This window comes from Narcine bancroftii, chromosome 1 (assembly GCF_036971445.1).
Source record: "Narcine bancroftii isolate sNarBan1 chromosome 1, sNarBan1.hap1, whole genome shotgun sequence".
Taxonomy (NCBI): domain Eukaryota; kingdom Metazoa; phylum Chordata; class Chondrichthyes; order Torpediniformes; family Narcinidae; genus Narcine; species Narcine bancroftii.
In genome coordinates, this window is record NC_091469.1 from 352,735,522 (window position 1) to 352,757,940 (window position 22,419).

Consider the following 22,419-nt stretch of genomic DNA (forward strand, 5'->3'; position numbering starts at 1 on the left):
AGGGAGACCTTTGATGCAGAGGATTCCCGGATCTGGAGAACCCATCTGACCAGAACCCATCAGAGAGTTGAGTTGCTGGGTACAGCAGCAAGTCTGACCACCTAATGGCTGGGGAAGATGGTGTCAGGCCAAGAAAAACAGATTCTTTAAGCAAGGTCAGATTATCAAATTCAAGTGAGATAATTGATTTCAATGATGAAGGGAAGCTTTCTTCATGATCTCGTCAATTTATGGAGGATTTCAAAAAAAATAAGAGCAAGAATTACGGAATGAGGACAAGGGAAAAGATTTGAAGAAGTTACTTCAGTGCATGAAGATGTTAAACAAGTCAAATATAAATATAAGGCTATACAAAAGGATAAAAAGAACATTGATGGTGAATTGCATGAGATGGTATGGGAAATGTGAAATCGTATGAAGATAGTGCAAAAAGAATAAAATATTTAAGACCCGAGGTTAACGACATGAATGATAGATGTAGGCAGTTATAAACAGATATCATGCAAGTACAAGAACAAAAGGGTGAGGAAAATCAGGAAGTTATGGAAGTTCAACGAAAGGTTGATAATCTAAAGGAGAAGCTAGAAAAATTGGACTCTGAAGATAAGGAAGAAATCGTTGAGAGGAAGATAAATTCAGGAAAAATTGCTAAGATGGAAAATTTTAGTAGGAGAAACAACATTAAGATTGTTGGCTTGGAGGAAGGAGAAGAAAAACATGACATGATTCAGTTTCCTCAAGGATGGATACCTAAGGTTCTGGGGGTAAATCAATTTGAAGGTCCAATTGAAATTGAAAAAGCGCATCGAGCCCTCAGACCACGGCCACAATCAAATGAGAAACCTTGCTCTATAGTAATTAAGTGTCAAAATTATTGAGACAAGGAAAAGATTCTAGTCTTAGCAGTGTGGCAGGCTGCACCAAAGGAAAACAGGCACAATGCAGTTTGGGGAAACACAGCTTTATTCCACTCACATAAAGATAGTTGGCTGCTAGCTGCTTGCAGCAGTGATCCCGGGGAGAGAGAGAGAGAGAGAGAGAGAGAGCACATGGCCCAGTTCTTGGCTTTATACCATGGGCCCTCGAGGCCCACCTGGTGGTCGAATGTCATTAGGTCGGGTGCCTTGTCTTTAGGCCACCTGTTGGCCAAGTCATGTACCGCAGCATATCATCACATTCACTCACCCCTTTTAAAAAAATGTCCTGGAATTGCTCACAAGTCCAGGTGTACCGTTCGTTTCCGTACCCTCTTGGACCTTCCAGGGAGGGTGCATGGTTTGGGCTGGGGGGGGGGGATCATTTGGCCGAGTGTTATCGGTGGGTTGGGGGTTCTCAGTGGGGTGGCATTTGTCCTCCGCAGTGCGGCTGAGGGGGGTGTGAGTGCTTGGATTGGGTCGGGCTGGGGTTCTTCTGGTACTTCCTCTTCTTTGGCTGGTTCTTCTTCGGCTGGCGCCAGGTCCCTCATGAAGACGGAGTCCTCCCTCCCGTCGGGGAATGTCACAAACGCATAGTTCTGGTTCACATGGATCAGCTCTCCCCTCTCGACCAGTGGGTCCGTCTTATGTGTTCAGCCATGTTTCTTGATCAGCATCGGGCCTGGTGAAATCATCCAACATGTCTCCTCCGAGCTCAGGGTCGATTTCCTTGTGAAAGAGAAAAATCTGTCATGTGGTCATGTTCGTGGCAGTACATAATAATGAGCGTATCGCATGTAATGCCTTGGGTAACACTTCCTGCTACCTGGATACTGGGAGGTCCTTTGGCTTTAGTATCAGAAGGACCATCTTCCAAATGGTACCATTCTCCCTCTCTACTTGCCCGTTCCCTTGGGGGGGTTGTAGCTTGTGGTGCGGCTGGCAGTAATCCCCATCTCTCGGAAATATTGTTGCAGCTCTGCACTCATGAAGGCTGCCCCCCTGTCTGTGTGGATGTCATTAGGGTATCCACACAGGCTGAAGATGGGTTTCAGGGACTTGATTACTGCTGGTGTGGACACATCTGCGCAGGGGATGGCGAAGGGGAACTGGGAGAACTCATCTTTCACAGTGAGGAAGTAACAGTTGTTATTGGTGGATGGGAGGGGGCCTTTAATGTTGATGCTGAAATGTTCTAATGGTCGGGTGGATTTGATAAGGGCTGCTTCAGGAGGGTGGTAGAACTGTGGTTTGCACTCTGCACATATACGACAACCCCTTGTAGTAGTCCTTACCCGTTCTGCTGCAGCTCACTGTGGATGTTCTGTAGCTGGGACATGTGTTGAGTGGCCGTGCAAGCACCCGGGGGTTCATTGAACTTACCGGGGCGGTATCTGATGTCATACGAGTAGGTAGACAGTTCGATCCTCCAACGTAAGATTTTATCATTCTTAATTTTCTCCCTGTTCTGGTTGTCAAACATAAAAGCTACTGACTGTTGGTCTGTGACCAGTGTAAAGCGGCTGCCCGCCAGGTAGTGCCTCCAGTCCCTTACTGTCTCCACTATGGCCTGGGCCTCTTTCTCCACTGCTGAGTGCATGGTTTCTGAGCCCTGCAGCGTTCGAGAAAAGAAAGCCACCAGGCGTCCCTCCTGGTTCAGGGTAGCTGCTATGGCTACATCTGAGGTGTCGGTCTTCACCTGGAAGGGGAGTGTTTTGTCTACAGCCCTCATGGTGATGTGTGCCAAGTGATCGCGCAGGCTGTTAAATGCCTGGACTGCCTCACTGGGCAGGAGGAATTCTTTTGCTCTCATCATTGAATGGGCCCTGTCTGCGTACTGGGATATCCTCTGGTGTAATAGGCAAATAAGCCCAGGCATCTTTTGAGCAATTTGGGCATAGTGGGGATGGGTAGGTCCATCAGGGCCTGTATGCGAGCCGGATCTGGTCCCACCTCCCCGTTCTGTACTACGTAATCCAACAAAGCCAGCTTCTTAGCCCCGAACACACACACTTGTCTTTGTTGTATGTCTGGTTGCGTTCTATGGCTGCCTCCAGGAATCTCTTTAGGCTTGTATTGTGGTCGTTCACCAAGTGCCTGCAGATGGTAGCATTGTCCAGGTATGGGAAAACAGCCTCCAGGTGGTAGTCATCCACCAGTCGGTCCATTTCTCTCTGGAACAGTGATACCCCGTTAGTGACTCCGAACGGGAGTCGGAGGAACTGATAGAGTCGGCCATCAGCTTCAAACACCGTATAGGGCCTGTCTCTCCTCCTGATGGGCACCTGGTGGTACACAGCCTTGAGGTTGATGGTGGAGAAGACCTTATACTGGGCTATCGTATTCACCATCTCGCTAATCCAGGGGAGAGGGTATGCATCCAGCTGTGTAAACTTATTAATGGTCTGGCTGTAATTGACCACTAAGTGTAGTTTCTCCCCCGTCTTTGCTACAACTACCTGGGCTTGCCATTGGCTGTTGCTGGGTTCAATAATGTCCTCCTGCAGCAATCGGTGTGTCTCCATTTTAATAAAAGCTCTGTCTTTGGGGCTGTACCTCCTGCTCTTTGTGGCCATGGGTTTACAGTTGGTAAATAAGGTGGGGGGGGGGGCTCGATATTAAGGATATAGTGCACAGTGCTTTTGGCTCATAAGCACTAGCGGGGGCTATGGTCCTGGTCTACCCTGAACCAGGAGGGACGCCTGGTGGCTTTCTTTTCTCAAACGCTGCAGGGCTCAGAAACCATGCACTCAGCAGAGGAGAAAGAGGCCCAGGCCATAGTGGAGACTTTAAGGGACTAGAGGCACTACCTGGCGGGCAGCCGCTTTACACTGGTCACAGACCAACAGTCGGTAGCTTTTATGTTTGACAACCAGAACAGGGAGAAAATTAAGAATGATAAAATCTTATGTTGTGGATGACCGTGAGGCTCTCCAGCTAGCACTGGAATCTAATCCCAACAGCACCGGGGTGCAGAGCTGTTCCAGGACCAGCAGACAGAAGTCTTGAAACTCCCTCCCTTTAATTTCTAGTGTCACCTCACAGTACCCCTTTACTTCCACTGGGTGGTTGTTGGATGCTAGGAAAATCTGCCTGTTGCTGGGGTATATGGGGAACCTGTGGTCTTTGGCTGATTTCAGCTCTATGAAATGCTCCATACTACCGCTATCCAACAGACATTTAAATTTCAACCCGTTCAACCGCACGGAAAACGTAGCTTCTGACATATTGTGTGGACTCGCCTGATTGATCCTGAGGGAAGCCAGCATGCACTCCTCAGTGTCTTCATGGTCTCTGTAGTAGTGACGGCCCTCCTCTGGATCCCGGGTCCAAGATGGCTGCTCCCTCTGGGCGCACATGGCGTTCCTTCCTGGCTAAACTGGGGAATGTTAGGTAAAAACATCATGAGCTGGGAATGTAGAGGGAGTCACCCAGTGCTGGGCCATAACAAGATGCAGTTGTGGCCTTGTACTCTCAAGATAAGAGTGGGGATGACAAATTGATGTGCAGGAGGCTAGCAGAGAGGGACAGCAACAGTTTATTCATTGGACAATGTCATGGTATGATAATTTACTAAGTACGTATCCTAAGGTATATAAAAAACACCACTTGCTGATAACGGCAGAATGCGCCTTCTCCAACTAACACTGTTAGTTGCAAGTGTTACAATCTGGCAATAAAGAACAAAGAACCTTGATTTTGACTCAGTCTGGTGTTTGACTCACTCATTCATGAACAAAGCAGACCTAACAGGAAGCAGAGCTATCCCACCACCCATTTACATGACAATAGGTCTTGGCGGTTGCCCGCGGGCTCCTGCAGACCCGAGCATAATGGCCTTGTTTTCTACATTTCGAGCAGTCTGAGTCTTTTGTCAGGCAGCGTGCCCGGTGGTGGTGGTTTTGGCCGCAGAACTGGCGTGTACAGGTCTCATCTGGCTGAGCCGCTATTACTGCAGCCGTTGTCGTCTCCACATTATTGGCCCAATCTTGGTGGGGTGTCAGCGAGTCCAGCAGGGTTGGAGTGGGGGGGCTTGGTTCTGTGGTCGGGGAGGTATTCCCCAAGGTTGTTTCCAGCTGTCTCCATCACATCTGCCACCCTCAGAGCCTCTTCCAGGGACACCGTGCTTTGTTCTAACAGCCACTGGTGGATTTCGTTTAACTGGACCCTCACCACCAGCGTGTGCTGGTCCTACGTTATTTGCTGTGAGGTTCTAGTGCTGGAGTTGCATGCCCGTGCTAGGGCTCTTACTGAGAGCGTGAAATCCCGGAAGGACTCCCTTGGTTGCTGTTTTCTGGTCAGGAGATGGTGTCTCGCATGTACTTCGCCTCCCCTTTGGAGACAGTGGGACTGGAACAGATCCATAGCCTCCCCTGTATGAGGCGCAGTCTTGGACTAATGTGTACGGGAGGACTCCCAGCTGGGCCAACAGCAGCATTGAAAGGTTTTCCGGGTGCGCAGTTGGCATCATCATGTGAGCGTAGTTCAGGAAACAATGTCTCCAGCGGCTGAAGTATGTGCGTGCACAGGAGACCCGGGGGTCTAGTTTCAGGCGGTCTGGCTGTAGCAACATTAAGAGGTGCTGCCATTGATTCATTTCTGGGCGTCCTGATTGCACTGGGGCTGGGGAATGTTGCCTCCACTGATGGACATGGGACTCCCCGAGACCGGCGTTACCTGGTAGGCATCCGCTGAGGGTCTGGCATCCTCGCTCTCATCCCCATGTCTGAGCCAGTCTCCACCAGGATTGGGGGGCTTGCACACATCTCAACCATGAAGGGTTTGTCCCCCTCCTCGATCTCCTCCTCATGCTTGGGTGGGATCGCCCACATTTTATGTGAGTGTAATAAATTGTAGCAGGCTGCACCAAAGGAAAACACAGACACAATGTGGTTTGGGCCAACACAGCTTTATGCCACTCATATAAAGATAGTTGGCTGCTAGCTGCTTGCAGCAATGATCCCGGGGAAAGAGAGAGAGAGCACACAGCCCAGGCCTCGGCTTTAAACTATGGGCCCTCTAGGCCCATCTGGTGGTCGGATGTCATTAGGCCGGGTGCCGTGTCTCTAGGCCTGTTGGCCGAGTGAGGTACTGCAGCGTATCATCACACGCAGCAGTAAAAGTAAGAATAAAGAAAGTCCACTTGAATATCATGGTTCGAAGGTTTTCTTTTATCTGAACATTACTGCACAGTTGTTAGCTAAAAGGAGACAATTTAATGAAGACAAGTCTTTGGGAAAAGGGATACAAATTTACATTGTATTACCGAATGGCAAAAATAATTTTTTTATGGATTACAAACTGGCATCAAATTTTGTGGAAACTTTGCCTTTTAATAGGACGAGTAAATGAGAAGGAATTATTTGGAATTATGCAATGGACTAGTAAATTAGAGACTTTGTTCTGAGAGGTGAGGGGTGCTGGACTCCATTGGCCGCTGTTCATGCGCTTGTTTGTGGCAATGAGCTAGATCCCGCACGATAGAGGGGGGTGGCGCTATATTCTTTAGCGCTTATTTATCTATCTATCTATCTATCTACCTATATATATTTATATTGATGTTTTATTTTACTTCAGAGAATTGATTCAACACTGAATTTAAATTGGATGATGGAAGATATACGAGATTCTTAATGAATATATGATTAATTAGGATTAATATTAGATATATTGGAATTTATCATTGGTTTATGTAATTTTTCCAGATTTAAAAAAAAAATCCATTTTGTTTTTTTCTATTTTAAGTAATTTTCCAGTTTTTTCGGGGGGCAGGGGTTAGGTCTTTTATTCTTTTATTCTTCGTGTCTTTTCTTTTTTTTCCTATTTTCTTTTTCAAACTTGTAAAAGCCATATATGATTAATTATGATTGAAATGTATGCAATGTAATTGATTGTATGGCATCTATAAATAAAATAATTAAAAAATTTAAGGTACTCCTTCAGTGTAATTATGCAGGGAATTCCAGGATATAGTCCCAACTATATGAAAGAGCAGATATATTTCTACATTAGAATGGTATGTGATCTGGAGATGAACCCTCAGGAGGTTGTTTCCATGTGTCTGATGAGCTGGTTTCCCTTAGAGTGGTTGGGAGAAGTTGCCCAAATATCTCTTTGGTTGGTACTGAAGCCAATGTGCTGACGGTGGAGGGAATAAATGTTTAGAATGTTCATGAGCCAATCAAATATGCAAAAAAATTCTTGAATGTTGGTGGAACTGCCACAACCCAAGCAAGTAGAGAATAAGGCTTCACTGACTTGTGGAAAGGCATTGAGGTGTAAAGAGGTGAAGCCATTTTGTTTTACCATTTGCTGTAGGACTTCCATCCTCTGACCTGTTCTTGTAGCCATAGTATTTACATGGCCAGTCCAATTGAACTTTTGGTTAGTGACTATTCCCAAGATGTTGATGATGGGGATAATAATTCTGTTTGCTTTAATTAGGCTTGTTGTTGAATCATATCACCTTCATCTTTGTTTAAAATGGTACATTGAAATAACACATTCTCCAAATGTCTCATATTTTATCTGGTAATGGTCATTTACATCTGCTATTGGTCTTGAATAGAGGATAACATGCATAGGAAAAGCCCATCTATTCCACTAAGCCTGCATCAGACTGGCATGATGTCAACTAGTATGAGACATACCAAGCAGTAGCTAGGCAATGTCTTGGGGAAGAGAAAATAAAAGATTAAAAACTCTGAACATAATTTGTATTTAAAAAAAAAACAAAACTGGGGATGAAAATACTCAAACCCCTTAAAATCCAATTAAGATGTATCCTGAACCATGCATTCATGTGCTTCTGGGAACTCATCCAATTCTGTCGTATAGCTTTGAAGAATCAGTATTTGTTCCATAAATGCAGTTCTAAAAATCTATGCTTCCTGGGAATAACTGCATGATATTCAATTTAGACTCGTGCCAGTCTTGTGTGCATGACCCTTTGCTTCTCCAATAGTCAATGACTCCTAGAAGATTAAAGCATCTGGGACAGTGGTTCTCAACCTTTTTCTTTCCACTCGCATACCATTTTAAGTAATCCCTATGCCATCAATACTCTGTGATTAGTAAGGGATTGCTTAAGGTGGATGTGAGTGGGAAGGGAAGGTTGAGAATCACTACTCTAGACTCAATTGTTCCTGAAATATTTTGCATGAGAAAATTTGTAATTGGCCCATTTCCTTTGGAGTTATGAAACCATAAAAATAACAAGTTAATTAGGTACGATTGAAACAGTAATTTTCAAACATTTTCTTTCCACCCATATACCACCTTAACCAATCCCTTACTAATGCACCTATGGAATAGGGAATACTTAAAGTGGTATGTGAGTGGAAAGCAAAAGGTTGAGAACTACTGATCTAGGTTATCAAAATGACTCTGGGCACACTATCTTGCAGTGATCATCCTTGTACAAGCTAACAGGTGCAGAAAGATAAAGGAGAATCAATAGAGAATAACACAAGGTTGATCTCTGATTCATGGGTTCACGTTTATTTGTCATCCAATTGTACCAGTACAACCGACAAAACATTTGTTCTGGTCAAATCATGTGTACAGACATGACACATACAGACAAACAATACATATACAGGTATGCGCAAAAATACATTCTGTGAAATTGCGCATTATGCGATGTGGACGTTGTGTGAACACCATATTACTGTATATAAAACTTTTTTTGCAAATTTTATTTATTAATCAAAATATTTTATACAATAAAATATAAGTAAATACATAATATTTTCCGCCACCCCTCCCAACCCTCCCCCCTCTAAACTACCCTAAAAGAAAGAAGAAAGAGAATAGAGAAGGAGATCAATTTATATAACAACCTTCAACTATTGCCATGGTTTAGTTCAACCCCAACAACCGTGGGGGGAAAAAAAACTATTACAAATTCAATCCCATATATCTCATATACAGCCTCCAAACTTTTACAAAGAAAGAATAATTATTACATAAAATACGTTATCTTTTCCATTGGAATACAAGACCGCGTTTCTGAATGCCATCGTTGAATACTCAAATCAGTCTCATTTTTCCAAGTAATTGCCAAACATTTTCTAGCCACAGCTAATGCCAATCTCAAAAAGGCAATTTGAGACTTATCTAATTTTAATTCCAAACTCAATATCTTAATATAACCCAATAGAAATACCATACGATCAAGCAAAATTTTAAATTTAAATAGAACTTCTAAAAGTTCCTTAATTCTATTCTAGAAATGTTTCACATAACCAAGTAGAATGCAAGAAGGAGCCAACTTGTTTATGGCACCTAAAACATAAATCAGAAGAAATAAACTTATATTTCCTTAACTTTTCAGGAGTTAAATATAACTGATGAATAAAATTATAATGAACCAATCTATACCTTACATTTGCAATTTTAGTCAAAACTATCCTCACATATAGTCATCCAATCATCTTGAGAGATAGATATAGATAAATCTTTTTTCCCATTTTAATTTAGGTTTATGAATATCTGGCTTAAGCATTCTATTCTGTAATAAAGCATATATCTCAGATATAAATCCTCTCTTGTCACCTTCAGTAAGTAAACTTCCAAATTTAGACTGCCCAGGTAACCGTAACATATGCCCAAAATTATCCAACAGTAAAGCTCTAACTTGATAATAAGTAATAAACAAAGTATTTGAAGAAATTTCAGATTTTTATTTCATTCTTTGAAACAAAAAAAATCCTTTTACTAATCTGATTTCTTTCTGTTCCCACACTTTCAAAAATTGATTATTTAATGTAAAAGAAAAAATCTTATTTTGAAATAAAAAGGAGTTTTAGCTGAAATTTTATCTTCCATACCTATAATTCCATTCTTCTTCGTCCATAACTCCATTAAATGTTTCAACACCGTAAACTCCATAACTCTAAGAGCTGAGAATTCCATTTATAAATAAAATGAACTATCTTTTTCTCATCAATGTGAGATAATACATTCTTAGCCCATATCAAAGGTTCATCCTATTAATAAATTTCAACTGTGCCAATTCATAATAATTCTGAAAATTAGGAAGTTGCAGTCCTCCTAAAGCATATTTCCAAGTTAATTTCTGCAAGGACACCCTTGCCATTTTACCTTTCCACAAAATTTCCTCACCAAAGCATTCTGTATACAATACTTAACAAAGCTCTATGGGATACTGAACTGATGCTAAATTAAACTGTTAAAAGTATCAAAAGTGAGAAAAAAATTAATGTGAATGCTGTCTTAGCCTATATCGCACACATTTTAACAAAAAGGATCAGAATCATTCACCTGGCACATCATAAGACACAGTGTCTGACAGGAATTTGTAAAATAGTGTTAAACTATTTGTATTATGTGTGTTTGTCAGATTTAACTGCATTTTACAGCTGCAGTAGAGAGACACTTTTGGAAATTTATTAGTGATGCAGGTTTGATTCATTCACAGAGCTCATTAGGGTTAGGGAACGGACATTGCGGGCTTGCATTCGACTCACCCTGACTGGAAGGGTTCAGTATCGCTGACGAGACCATAAGCAATGATGGGGGAAACGGGAGTCCTGAGTGGTAAAATTGCTCAGGCCAGCGCTACCGAGTCTTTTCCTTGTTAATGCTCAGTCTCTGGTGAATAAAATGGATGAGTTGAAGACATGGGATCTCACACAGGAAGGCTCACAAACTGTAATGTAATAGTTTTTATGGAGATATGGCTCAATAGCAGGATACCAGATAATGTGGTGGAATTGGAAGGTCGAATGATTTTCAGGACTGACAGAATAGCAACAGGAAAAAGTAAGGGAGGTGGGTTGTGTATCTATATAAATAATCTATGGTGCACTAACTCTAACATTGCTGATACTCACTGCTCTGGAGATCTGGAGTATCTGATTATCAAGTGCAGGCCTTTTTATCTATCAAGAGAAAGCCACCATTGACTCCATGAGAGAACTGAATTTAATAGACGTGTGGCGTAAAAAGCATCCAAGGGAGAGGGACTATTCATTTTACTCAAAACAACACAATTCCTACTCTTTTTTTTCTGGCTTCAGCCCATTTGGAAGGTAGGATCGTGGAAGCCGAGTATAAGGCAAGGCTTCTCTCAGACCATTCCCCCTTGGTTTTGACTATAGATATGCCAGATAAGCAAGGTACAGAATATAGGTGACATCTTAATACTTTGCTGTTGAAAAAGGTAGTTTTGTAGTTTTATAATAACTCAAATAGTCCTGTTCTGGGAAGACAACTGCCCTCTATTCCAGATAAATTTCTTCTATGGGACATCCTCAAGGTGTACTTGAGGAGCCAGATAAGTAGGGATACAAAGACAGTCAAGAAAAATAATATGAGGAAAGTGGAGGAATTGGAAAAGGACATTACCCAATTAGAGAAGAATTTTCAGAAATCAGGCTTAGAGGACCATTACAGAGCTCTCACAAACAAGAAATTGGAATATAATATGCTTTAGACGTATAGATTGAAGAAGGCCATTATGAGGTCGAGACAAAAGTATTATGAGTTGGGAGAGAGCGCACAAGGTCCTCGCTTGGCAGTTGAGGACAGAACAAGACTCTAGAGCAATTAATGCAATACAAACCGGGATGGCCAGGTCTCGTATAAACTATAGGAAATTAATGAGATCTTCAGGGAATTCTATGAAGGATTGTATAAATCTGAATTGACTGGGGATCCCAATGAAATGGATGAGTTCCTGGCCAGATTTGATCTCCCTTATCTGAATCCAGAGGAACATGCAGGATTAGATCTTTCTTTTACAGAGCTGGGTTAAGCATTGAGTGTCCTACAAGCAGGCAAGTCTCTGGGGGAGGATGGATTCCCAGCTGAGTTCTATCGAAAATTTAAGGACTTATTAATGTCTTTCCTTATGGAGATGTTAGATCAGGCTAGGGAAACAAGGTCCTTCCCGGAATCTTTCACAATGGCGATTGTTACGATGATTTTGAAGAAGGGTAAAGATCTAGTCATGCATTCTTCTTATAGACCCATTTCTCTGCTGAATACTGATAGCAAGATCCTGGCCAAACCCCTGGCAAACAGATTGGCATTGCATTTTCCAAAAATGATAAAGACCAGACAGGTTTTGTGCAGGAGAGGCAAACAGCAGACAATATTGGCAGACTGCTGAGTGTAATGCATCTGGCACAATCTCGAAATGAGAGGGGATTGACTGTTTCCTTGGATGCAGAGAAGGCTTTTGCCAGATTGGAGTGCGAATTTTTATTTAAGGTGCTGGAGAAGGTGGGGTTGGGACCAACTTTTCAAAACTGGATCAGGATGAAAGTTGTAACCTATGGGCAGGTCTCTTCAGCCTTTCCACTTACCAGATCTCGTGGTCAAGGGTGCCCGCCGTCACCAGCTCTCTTTGTGCTGGCAATGGAACTGTTGGTGGAGGCCGTTCATCAGGATTCAGATATTAAAGGTTATAAAGTGGGCCAGGAGGAGCACATCATTAACTTATTCACTGATGACATACTGATATATCTGATGGACCCTGTGACTTCCTTGCCTAGACTGCATGGAGTACTGGAGGACTATGGGAAACTTTCTGGGTACAAGATCAATTGGGAAAAGAGCGAGGTGATGCCACTCACTGAGGGTAATTATAGTCAATTTAAAGAAAATAGTAATTTAAAGTGGCCACAGAAGGGGATCAAATACCTAGGAGTTAATATTGATAGTAACTTGAACAATCTATTCAAGTTAAACTACACCCCCTTGCTGGAAAGAGTCGAGGAGGACTTAAAGAGGTGGATGCCCCTGCCCATCACATTGGTGGGCAACTGCATCAAAATGAATGTGTTGCCAAGATTCCAATATTGCTTGCCCCGGAGTTTCTTTAAACAGCTGTTACATAAGGTTAGAAGGTTTCTCTGGATTGGTAAGGTGCCAAGGGTCTTTTAAGAAAAATTAACTTGGGACTATAGTCTAGACGGATTGAGAATGCCAGACTTCAAAAAATATTATTGGGGTGCTCAGTCACGATACATCGCCTCTCTCTTTCATGGAGGAGGTGTACCATCCTGCACACAAATTGATCTGCACTCGGTGGGCAAGAAGATAGCAGAGGATTTTATTTACAAATGGAATGCCAAATTGCTGTCAGGGTAGAAGGGCAGCCTCATACTAAAACAAGTGATTAGTATCTGGACCAAAATTAACCAGTATATGAATGCTAAAGTGGAGCCGTCACCAAAAACACCCCTGACTCCTAATAAATTAATACTATTAACGGTAGGTAACAAGATCCTAGACATCTGGCGCTGAAATGGCATCAGGTGCATAGAGGACTGTGCAGGGGCAATTAATGTCATTTGAGCAGTTAAAAAATAAATATGCTTTGCCAAATCAGACATTCCACGGCTATCTTTGTATTGTGTCCAAGTATGGCCCTACCTCAATGCAGTAATGTAGAGGCCTTGATTGGAAGGGGGGAGCGGTAAGAAATTTATTTCAGCAATGTATTGCCTGTTCCAGTCAGAGGGACCCAAACCAAGCCTTCATAGGTCGAGAAAAAGATGGGAGTCTTGGGCATTACAATATAACTTTTTGCACCAGTTATATATAACGCCACAGAAAATAAACAGATCAAAACTAGAACTCTCGGACCAATGCTTCAGATGTAGTGTTGCAACCAGGACGTTCGTGTACACAACCTGGTCATGTACCAAGGTGAGGCCCTTTTGGGTAGTTCTAGGCCAAGTCTTGAAGAAAATTATAGCCAAGTGATTTCCACAGACAGGACCCAGAGTTGTTCCTGCTGGGAAATATAATGGACATAAGGCTTACAATGAAGCTGTTCAAATTTCAAATTCAATTTGTGTTAATCGCATTGGCAGTGGCCAGGAAGTGCATTGCGGTGACTTGGAAGTTTGATTGTAGTCTTAGTATTGAACAATGGAACAGGGAAATGCAAAGCTGCATTCCACTGGAGAAAATAACATAATTTGAGAAACAAATACAGAACCTTTCGTAAGATCTGGCAGCCATACATGCGCTACATAGGTGTGTGGCAGTGATTGGTTTCCACGTTCCTTACTGCGGTTTTCTCTCCCTCGCACTGATCCTGATCAAGGAAAGTCAGGAATGGATATCGACCCAGAGATCGTCCACTGAGCTGCGACAGTCCCTGCCCTTGTTGTTTATTTTCTTGCTGTTAAAGTTTTGTTGTTGTTGATCAAAGTTTGAGTGAGTTCTCTTGTTTTATATGTGGGGGGAGGGGGCTGGTATAGACACAGGCTTGTATATATAGTCATAAAGACAACGAATATATGTACATGTCATTGTTGGCATGACACTATACATGACTGTACAAGCTTGTGTGAAAATATAAACAAAATATTCAAGAAAAAGAGGGATCACTGTGGAAAGGTCTGCAGAGGGCTCTCTAAAAGGACCGCCAAAACTGTTATTATCTCTGGGAAAGAGCAGGAACATCCATCAATCCCTTCTGCCTGCTTATCTCAAAATCTCCTGCCGGCCCACAATGCTTTGTGCAAGTCTAGTTGGACAGCACCCCCTGGAGACGAGTGACTTGAAGAACAGGATGATACAACACTGACAACACTGGCCTTGCTGGAGCTAAATCTGGCAAGTAGCCATGATTTAACCCATTCCATGCTGAATATAGAAGTAAATAGACACCCTACAAACTGTCTGTTTGACAGTGGAAGCACCGAGAGTCTTATCCACCCTTGTGTGGCTGCCCTCTGTGCTCTCGAAGTACAAAACACTGACCGTAAAATTCGCCAAGCCTCTAGCTCCCATGCTGCAGAGCTACATGACTACTGTTTTGCTAACCTGTCAATCAAGGGCACTGAATATAAAGATTTCCGATTGCTCCTCCTACCTAATCTTTTTTTCCCCTATGCTCTTAGGGTTGGATTTCCAGTGCCAACACGAAAACATACCCAAGCTTACAATGGACCCCTCCCACCTCTAGTAGTTCGACAACCCTCCTGCAACCTCTCAATGCTGAGTGTACCCATCACAACTATTCATCAATCTCACACCTGATTGGAGACCCATAGCAACCAAGAGCCGGCACTGATGATAGGCTGAAACAATTTCTCCGTGTCCCTTTTGAGGTCACTAACAGAGTGTCTGTATTCCAGAAAGAAATGGGCCACATGGTGGATGACAATAACCTAACCGCCACCTATCCCTACTTAGATAATGTCACAATATGTGGTCACAACTTACAGGACTATGACACTAATCTCAACAAATTTCTCAAAGTTGCACAGAACCTAAGCCTCACATATAATGATCAAAAGTGCACTTTCCATGTAACTAAATTGTCTATCCTTGGCTATGTGGTCAAAAATGGTGTGATCAGCCCAGATCCTGACCAGATGCGCCCTCTTATGGAACTACCAGTCCCTACAACTCATAAAGCCCTTAAAAAATACTTGGGATTTTTCTCCGACTATGCCCAGTGGGTACCCGCTACGCCAACAAAGCCCAAACTCTTATCAAAACATCCTTTCCCCCCTCTCAGAACAAGCTCTTCCTACTTTCATTAATATCAAGCAAGAGATTGTCAGAGTCTCCATGTACTCTATCGACAAATCTAAGCCATTCCAAGTGGAAAGTGACGCCTCAGATTTTGCCCTGGCTGCTACCTTAAATCAAGCAGGCAGACGTGTTGCCTTCTTCTCCCGCACCCTGCAAGGCCCTGAAATATGATACTCCTCAGTTGAGAAAGAGGCTCAGGCAACTGTCAATTCTAATAGACACTGGCGGCATTATCTAGTAGGTAGATGATTCACCCTAGTCACTGTCCAACGATCTGTAGCTTTCATGTTCAACAACCAGGCTCATAGCAAAATTAAATATGAAAAAATACTCTGCTGGAGATTGGAACTATCCACCTTCAACTACGACATTCTGTACCACCCAGTCAAACTCAAGAGGTACTTGTGCCTCTAAATTTTGCACAACTCCAAACATTACACAATCAAATACCACTTTGTGAAATCACACAACCTCCCTTACTCTGTTGATGAGGTTTGTGCAATCACTCTCAATTGCCAAATCTGCAGAGTGCAAACCACAGTTTTACCAACCACCAGACACCAACCTCATTGAATCCACCCATCCCTTCAAATGCCTTAGTATCGACTTCAAAGGGCCACTACCTTCCACCAATGCCAACATATACATCCTCATCATTATTGATGAATTCTCCCATTTCCCTTTCGCAATTCCCTGCAAGGACACATCCTCCACTATGGTAATCAAGTGCCTCGATCACCTCTTCTCCCTCTTCGGTTATCCAGAATACATTGTTATGGAGTATATTACATTTTATATAATATATAAATATGTCTTATGTGATGGTTTAGTATAGGTCACTTTACAAACAGAAATTAACATTTCACAATAGATATTTGAAATGCAAGAGCTATGCATAAGCAGAGACTTCATGTCCACAGTGACTTTACAGAAATTTTGAAGAATGCCTATGGGGACTTCACAGGTATGTGTATATTGGACTACTGATGTGGAGTAAATGGACTATTTTCTTCAAAGCAACAATGACCAGGCTCAGAAACTGATTCTGGTGCCAGCAATCTGTTTGGTTGCAGTTTGCTGTTCTAAGAGGGGTCATGTGGTTTTTGCAAAAGAGAGAAAAGACCAAACAGGATTTCTCTTTTACAGAGAGAGAGAGTGTGTTCAATTCTGCAGTGGCCTTTGAGGCTGCAACATGAGAAGCAAGCAAGCTTGTTAAAAGCCCATTTTGAAGACAGGTTGTGAGTTCTGAGTTCAGCCTGTTCTAAACCCTTTTAGTTCTTACAAGAGGAAATGGCTGGCTAGAGTGTTTCTCCTGAAATAAGGGAAACAAGAGGAACTCTGTTGTGACCTGGAAGAAGAGGTTATCATGTGGTAAACCATGATGAGGCAAGTTTCTTCAGCAAGACAGTGAAGTGACTGATTGTAGGAAATCAATTTGTGTGTGTCCAACGAGCAACAAATTTCTCTCTCTGAAACCAACAAGAACCTGGTAAAAATTCATAAATGTTAAATTTGGTGCACAGTATAAGAATTTCCTGATACTGGTGACCTTGGAGAAGTGAGAAGTGAATGATTGGACTATTAAAGCAAAGAACTTTCCTGAACATATACACATTACATACATGGGAGCTTAGAATTAGAAGGGGGTTAAGTTAAGGGTAATAAGTTAAAGTTTGATCCTGTTTTTATGTTTAAAGAAAATTAAAATTAACTTTTGTTTAAGTAACCATTTGTCTAGGTGAATTTCTATTGCTGCTGGATTTTGGCATCCTCTGGACTTGTAACAACATACACAGTGATAGGGGATCCTCCTTCATGAGTGACAAACTCCACCAGTACTTCCTGGCCAGAGCCGTACCACTAGCTACAACTCACAAGGTAACAGACAAGTAGAGAAAGAAAACTCCACAATCTGGAAGGCCATACTTCTTGCTCTCAAAACTAAACACTCCCCTGTCTCCCAACCATGCTGCATTCCATCCGCTCCCTCCTTTGCACAGCCACCAATGTGATGCCTCACGAACGTATGTTTTCTTTCCCAAGGAAATCAACTACTATGCCTAGCTGGCTCACAACCCCTGGAAACATTCTGCTCAAGCATCATGTCAGACCCCACAAATCAGATCCATTAGTGGATCGAGTTCAACTCCTTCATGCTAACCCACATTATGAATTTGTCATTTTTCCAGACAGGAGGAGGACACCATGTCTGTCCAATACCTCGCACCAGCTGCAGGGCCTGAGTCACCACCTCCACCTCAAACCCCCAGTCCACCCACAAAAGTACCGCACAGCACCAAACCACCTAACTCTTGTGGTCACGGGGATAAATAATTATCAACCCAACTGAGGGGTCCTTCACCTCGCCACGTCCATTTTCTTCCACAAGAATCTAACCTTACTCTTACAGATGACAGCGCCGAACATCTACCCATCACACCATCATTTCCACTATCCCCTACGACACTGACCATTGGACCATCTCCAACTCGGGTATCACCACAAGAGTCTCCAACTCAAAACTCACTACCGCAGGAGCTGAGATGGTTCAGATGTCACATCAAGCCGCTGGTCAGGCTCAACCAATAATTGTAACTACTAATACCACACTTGTGTACTCTTAATTTATCTTTCAGTCCATTATTTTTCCAGTCTGTCACAGTTGGCTTTCGTTTTTTTAAAAAAAGGAGAGTGAGTGTGGTGATCCTTGGTATCGCATGCTTGTATGTAGTACCTCACTGCTAGTTGGTATGGAGGACCGGTGCTTTCGGCTGACTAGGGGGAAATAGCCCCCTTGCTTGCATATAAGTGTACCTGGCCACTGCTCTCCGCTCAGATTGGGACTAGCCTATTAGATGGCTAACACTGTCATGTTTTTGCTAATACAACCCTATATTATTCGCATAACTCGTGAGTTATCGACAGTGGTTCACAACAGCAGTTAAAACGATCACATAGCTGTTTAAATCCACCGGTGCCGAAAAGAAGTTTACACACTCTCTCCTTGTCTTGCATAGGTTTCCTCCTTTGTTTCAAAGACCAACGGATTAGTTTAATTGATCACATGGGTGTAATTGGGTGGGGCAGGTGTTATATCTCCAAATTTAAAAAAAATGTTTACTATTTGTGGTGATACGACCACCAGCCTACTCCAGGGGACGATCTCTGTACCTGCAGGAAGACCACCGAAATGCTGAATAGACCCCTGACTCCACCTGGCCGGCTGTCAATCAGCCGACCTGAATATAGACCTGAGCTGGCCCCTCCTGAGCCAGTCACACTGGGAGCCACCAAGGCATGAACTGATGTTCAGACTTTTATCTGAATAAAGCCTGTTGTACAGTCTTTTGAGTTTTGTACTTGCTTGCTGCTACCTCAGTGTACCACACTATTGTAGTTGTTTTAAACAACGTCCCCATTCAGCTGGAACCAGTAAAAATGTTGGTGCATATTAATTAATGAACTTTGAGACTCCCAAAATCCTTGACCACCAACAAGAGCTGACATCCTTGTTAAAATGAAGGAAACACGGTAGGTAACTCGCAAAACACACCACCAACAAAATTGCGATTTTATGGAGATCAGGTCACTCTTTTTAGATAAGTATAAATACTGGATCAAAGGATAACTACTTGCTTTTCCAGGAAGTCAATGACAGTACCGAGAGAACGGAGGCACATGGACAAAAGTCACATGATGCCTGAGCCTGAACGATCTGGAGATGGTGGGAGCACTTCAGATGGAAAAAGAAAACAAAATCCTTCACTATGGATCCAGTTCTGATGGTGCAACTAACCCTTCTCACCACTTTCGATTCACTTTGGTACCTTCCTTTATTCGTAACGCTTTACATCTACTCTCCTGGGGCGGAGCCAGATTGAGAGATCACACGAGCACGCATCCGAAAAGCGGCACGGGTCAGGAAATTGCAGTGCCTGCCTTCCTCGCCTGGAAACTACAGCTCCCACAATGCCCCGCTGCGGACTGACGTCTTCGATGTGCGTCAACTTCTCCCCATTCATGACGTCGCAACAATATTCATCTGCGAGAAATGGCTTCTTGGAGTAAAAATGTGACGTGACCCTGAACTGTGGTATCTTATGAAATCGATGTATTGAATGACGATAGAGGGGGCGGGGTTAAACAAACCCTATGAATATGATTAAGGAGGCGGGTGAGCATTGTGCGTGGAAATCATGCATTATTCATAAGGCGGCCGCGCGCCTCTCCCGCGCTCTGTGGACGGTCTTCCATTCCGTAATGGCGTCAGTTGCTGAGGGAGGGTTGGAGTGACAGTGGAGGGACACTCCCAGGATGCTGCTATTCTGGTCCGAAATTTGCAGAAAAAAGATAATGACCCGGACTGGATTTGTTATTTATTTAAATTAAGGAGCTGTTTTATTTGTTTTCTTCCCCTCCACTTTGCGCGCGCGCGCGCGCGTGTGTGTGAAACAACGACCACTGGCTGGGAACATGGATCCCGCGCTCCGGAGGCAGAGTTCGGGCGCTTCGAGGTGCAAAAGTAGGAAAGTGAAAGGCGGCGGCGGCGGCGGTGGAATGAGCGCCGACGAAGTGCAGCGGCTGGATTCCTGCAGAGAAGGAGGGGGATGTGCCCCGACTTTTCCTGCTGCCACGGTCTTGTGTCCCAGTGGGAAACTTGCCGGTGCCGTCAGTTGCTGTGATCACTCGAACTCGCTGCTTTTGAGGAGGAGACGCAGGGACCTTTCCGCGGCCACTCCATGTTGTCACACTCGCAGCTTGGACCGCAAGAACATGCCGGGACTGAGGCAGAGGACGTTGAGTGCAGCTGAGAAGGAGTGGGTTCGTGCCGACGTACAAAGGGGCTGCCTGCACGTCTTCGACAGGTACATGTCCTCCTACCTGCGACCTGTCACCTGCACCTTGGACACCACTGCAGCCGAGATAGCTACTGGATTACTGCATCCTGGCCGGCAGATGGGAGGATGCAAGGTTAAGGCGAAATCAGCCGACGGCGAAGGAGTTGGCAAGTTGTGTTCGATGGACAGCAGGATTGGGCTAGCGAGAAAAAATGCCCCTGCCTTATTGGCCAGACCCAGGCAAACGGAGCTTTTGAGCACCAGATCAGAAAGGCACAGACAGATGAGTATCACTACTTATGGAAAAGTGGAATCGCTATTGGACACTGGTACCAATGGAAAACTGTCAAATATTTATACCACCAAGTGCAGGAAAAATAATGTCACCTATGCAAAGGTTGGAATATCATTGGATATCAATGCCACACAGAAAGACATAAATTCTGTGAGCTGCAGGCAGGTGCATTTCGTACCAGCAGCTGCCAGAGTAGAGCCAAAATCTGATTCTGAAATTAACAGCCTCAAGTCTTCACTGCGTGGTAATACCAATAGACTCAAATCATTAAATAATTCTCTGGTCAAGTTGATGGCTGTGGACCCTGTTACTGCTCGGCGTAGACCTTCACCAGACAGATCTACAGGACATAATGATGTTGTGACCAAGGAAGAACGTCTGGAGAAGCCTGACCTGAGGCAAGACAGTCTTGCTGGCAGGCAAGGTCTGTGGGACTGTGATGAGGCAAGGCTGAAATCTTTAACTTTTGGAACTTGGAGAAGGGAGACAAATGATAGCTTGATGGCATCAATGATGTATGTGCAACTTCATGGTGAAATGACCAGGAGGCTGGAGCCCCATGAAAATCCCCTTGAAATTCAAAATGAGTACCTCTTTAAACTTGGATTTAAAGATCCTTGCAGGGTACAAGCAGAAGGAATGGATGTTGAAATTGGCTGTTTGATTCGATTTTATACAGGTATGATGAGGGTGATTTAATTTTGGTTTCAAAAAAAATTGTAACTGAAAGGTATCTGAATGCGTTCATTGGTAAATACACACAAAAATACCACCAGAGTTCATTAACTTATTATTTTCATGGACAACTTCGTCTTCAACCAATTCTGTGATCAATGCTGGTATTATTTCCCTAAAGGGAAGGGGAAATGGTAGATGGGTAATTATTGTTTTCTGTTTCCAACTTTTAACAGTCAAATATTTTGCACTCAACATGTTGAGAAAAGTGATCGTGGTTTGCAGAAAGAGAATTTAGTTGTTAAATGTTCACAATTATTTAAATGTTTCCATACTTCATAATGTCCAAGGAGGCTGATTGTATCTGTTCTGGCACCCTTAGCAATCCTTCATTAATTTCCCTTGCAATCTATTCTCCCAACCCTTTCCCCAGATCCTACCACTCCGCTGCATACAAGGGGCAAGTTATGATATAGCTTCCTACCACCTCGTATGTCTTTGGGATGTGGGAGGAAATGGATGCACCTGAAGGCCACCCAGAATTGCTGGTGCTATGAGGCAGCAAGCTCTGCCAGCTGGGCGACAATGCCACTTTTAATATTGATAATTAGAACTATTGGCAGCAATTCAATTATTTATTCAGCAAGAATAAAATGCTTAAAAAAAAGTGTTTTATCTTGTATGTATGATATTTTATGATTATCAGAGAAATGAAACAAAAACAACATTGTAATCATAAAACTATTATTTGAATTGTGTTGTTGCGATAATCAACAAAGTTATTAAGTGCTTGTCATTGTATCAATGTACATGTCGTTTATTTGGCAACTGTGTATTCTAATCAAGAAAGTTTAAAATGTTTTGCTGGAGATAGTGTTATAACAATTTTGGATTTATCATCACGACACATAATTATGTTCTTTGGGAACATGGGATAACATTTTTATTCACATGAATTTCCTTGTACAATACAACTCTGATTCTCCAAAATCCTCATTCATCCAAATTTTTTTTGGAGTGAACTGACCTCACAGGTAGAAAAAAAATTCACTCGACATGAAATTGGAACGACGATTGTCCTCATTTCAGGTAACTTCCTCTCCTCTCTCTTTCCATTTTTTTTCCCTCTCCAACTCTCCTTCTCAACTTGCATGCCAGTGTCGCTCAGCAA

At 43.1% G+C, this 22,419-nt stretch overlaps 1 protein-coding gene and 1 long non-coding RNA gene across 5 annotated transcripts in view; one reads left to right on the forward strand and one right to left on the reverse strand.

Annotated features, from left to right (window-relative positions):
• Positions 1-945: 945 nt before the first annotated feature.
• On the reverse strand, positions 946-19,726 carry LOC138749532 (uncharacterized). Of its 3 annotated transcripts, none has more exons than XR_011348730.1 (3): positions 19,102-19,726; positions 4,157-4,293; positions 946-1,643 (listed from the first exon to the last, which is right to left on the reverse strand). It is a non-coding gene; the product is annotated as an uncharacterized lncRNA (long non-coding RNA). The 3 variants fall into 3 exon arrangements; XR_011348729.1 differs by having other exon boundaries at positions 19,077-19,725; XR_011348728.1 differs by having other exon boundaries at positions 19,237-19,721.
• The window catches only part of phlpp1 (PH domain and leucine rich repeat protein phosphatase 1), a 186,697-nt gene continuing 183,751 nt past the window's right edge, over positions 19,474-22,419 (forward strand). For both annotated transcript variants that reach the window (XM_069910973.1, XM_069910981.1), the window contains exon 1: positions 19,474-21,252. In XM_069910973.1, the coding sequence (XP_069767074.1) occupies positions 19,914-21,252 (1,339 nt within the window). In that variant the 5' untranslated portion in view covers positions 19,474-19,913. The remainder of the gene's footprint in view (positions 21,253-22,419) is intronic.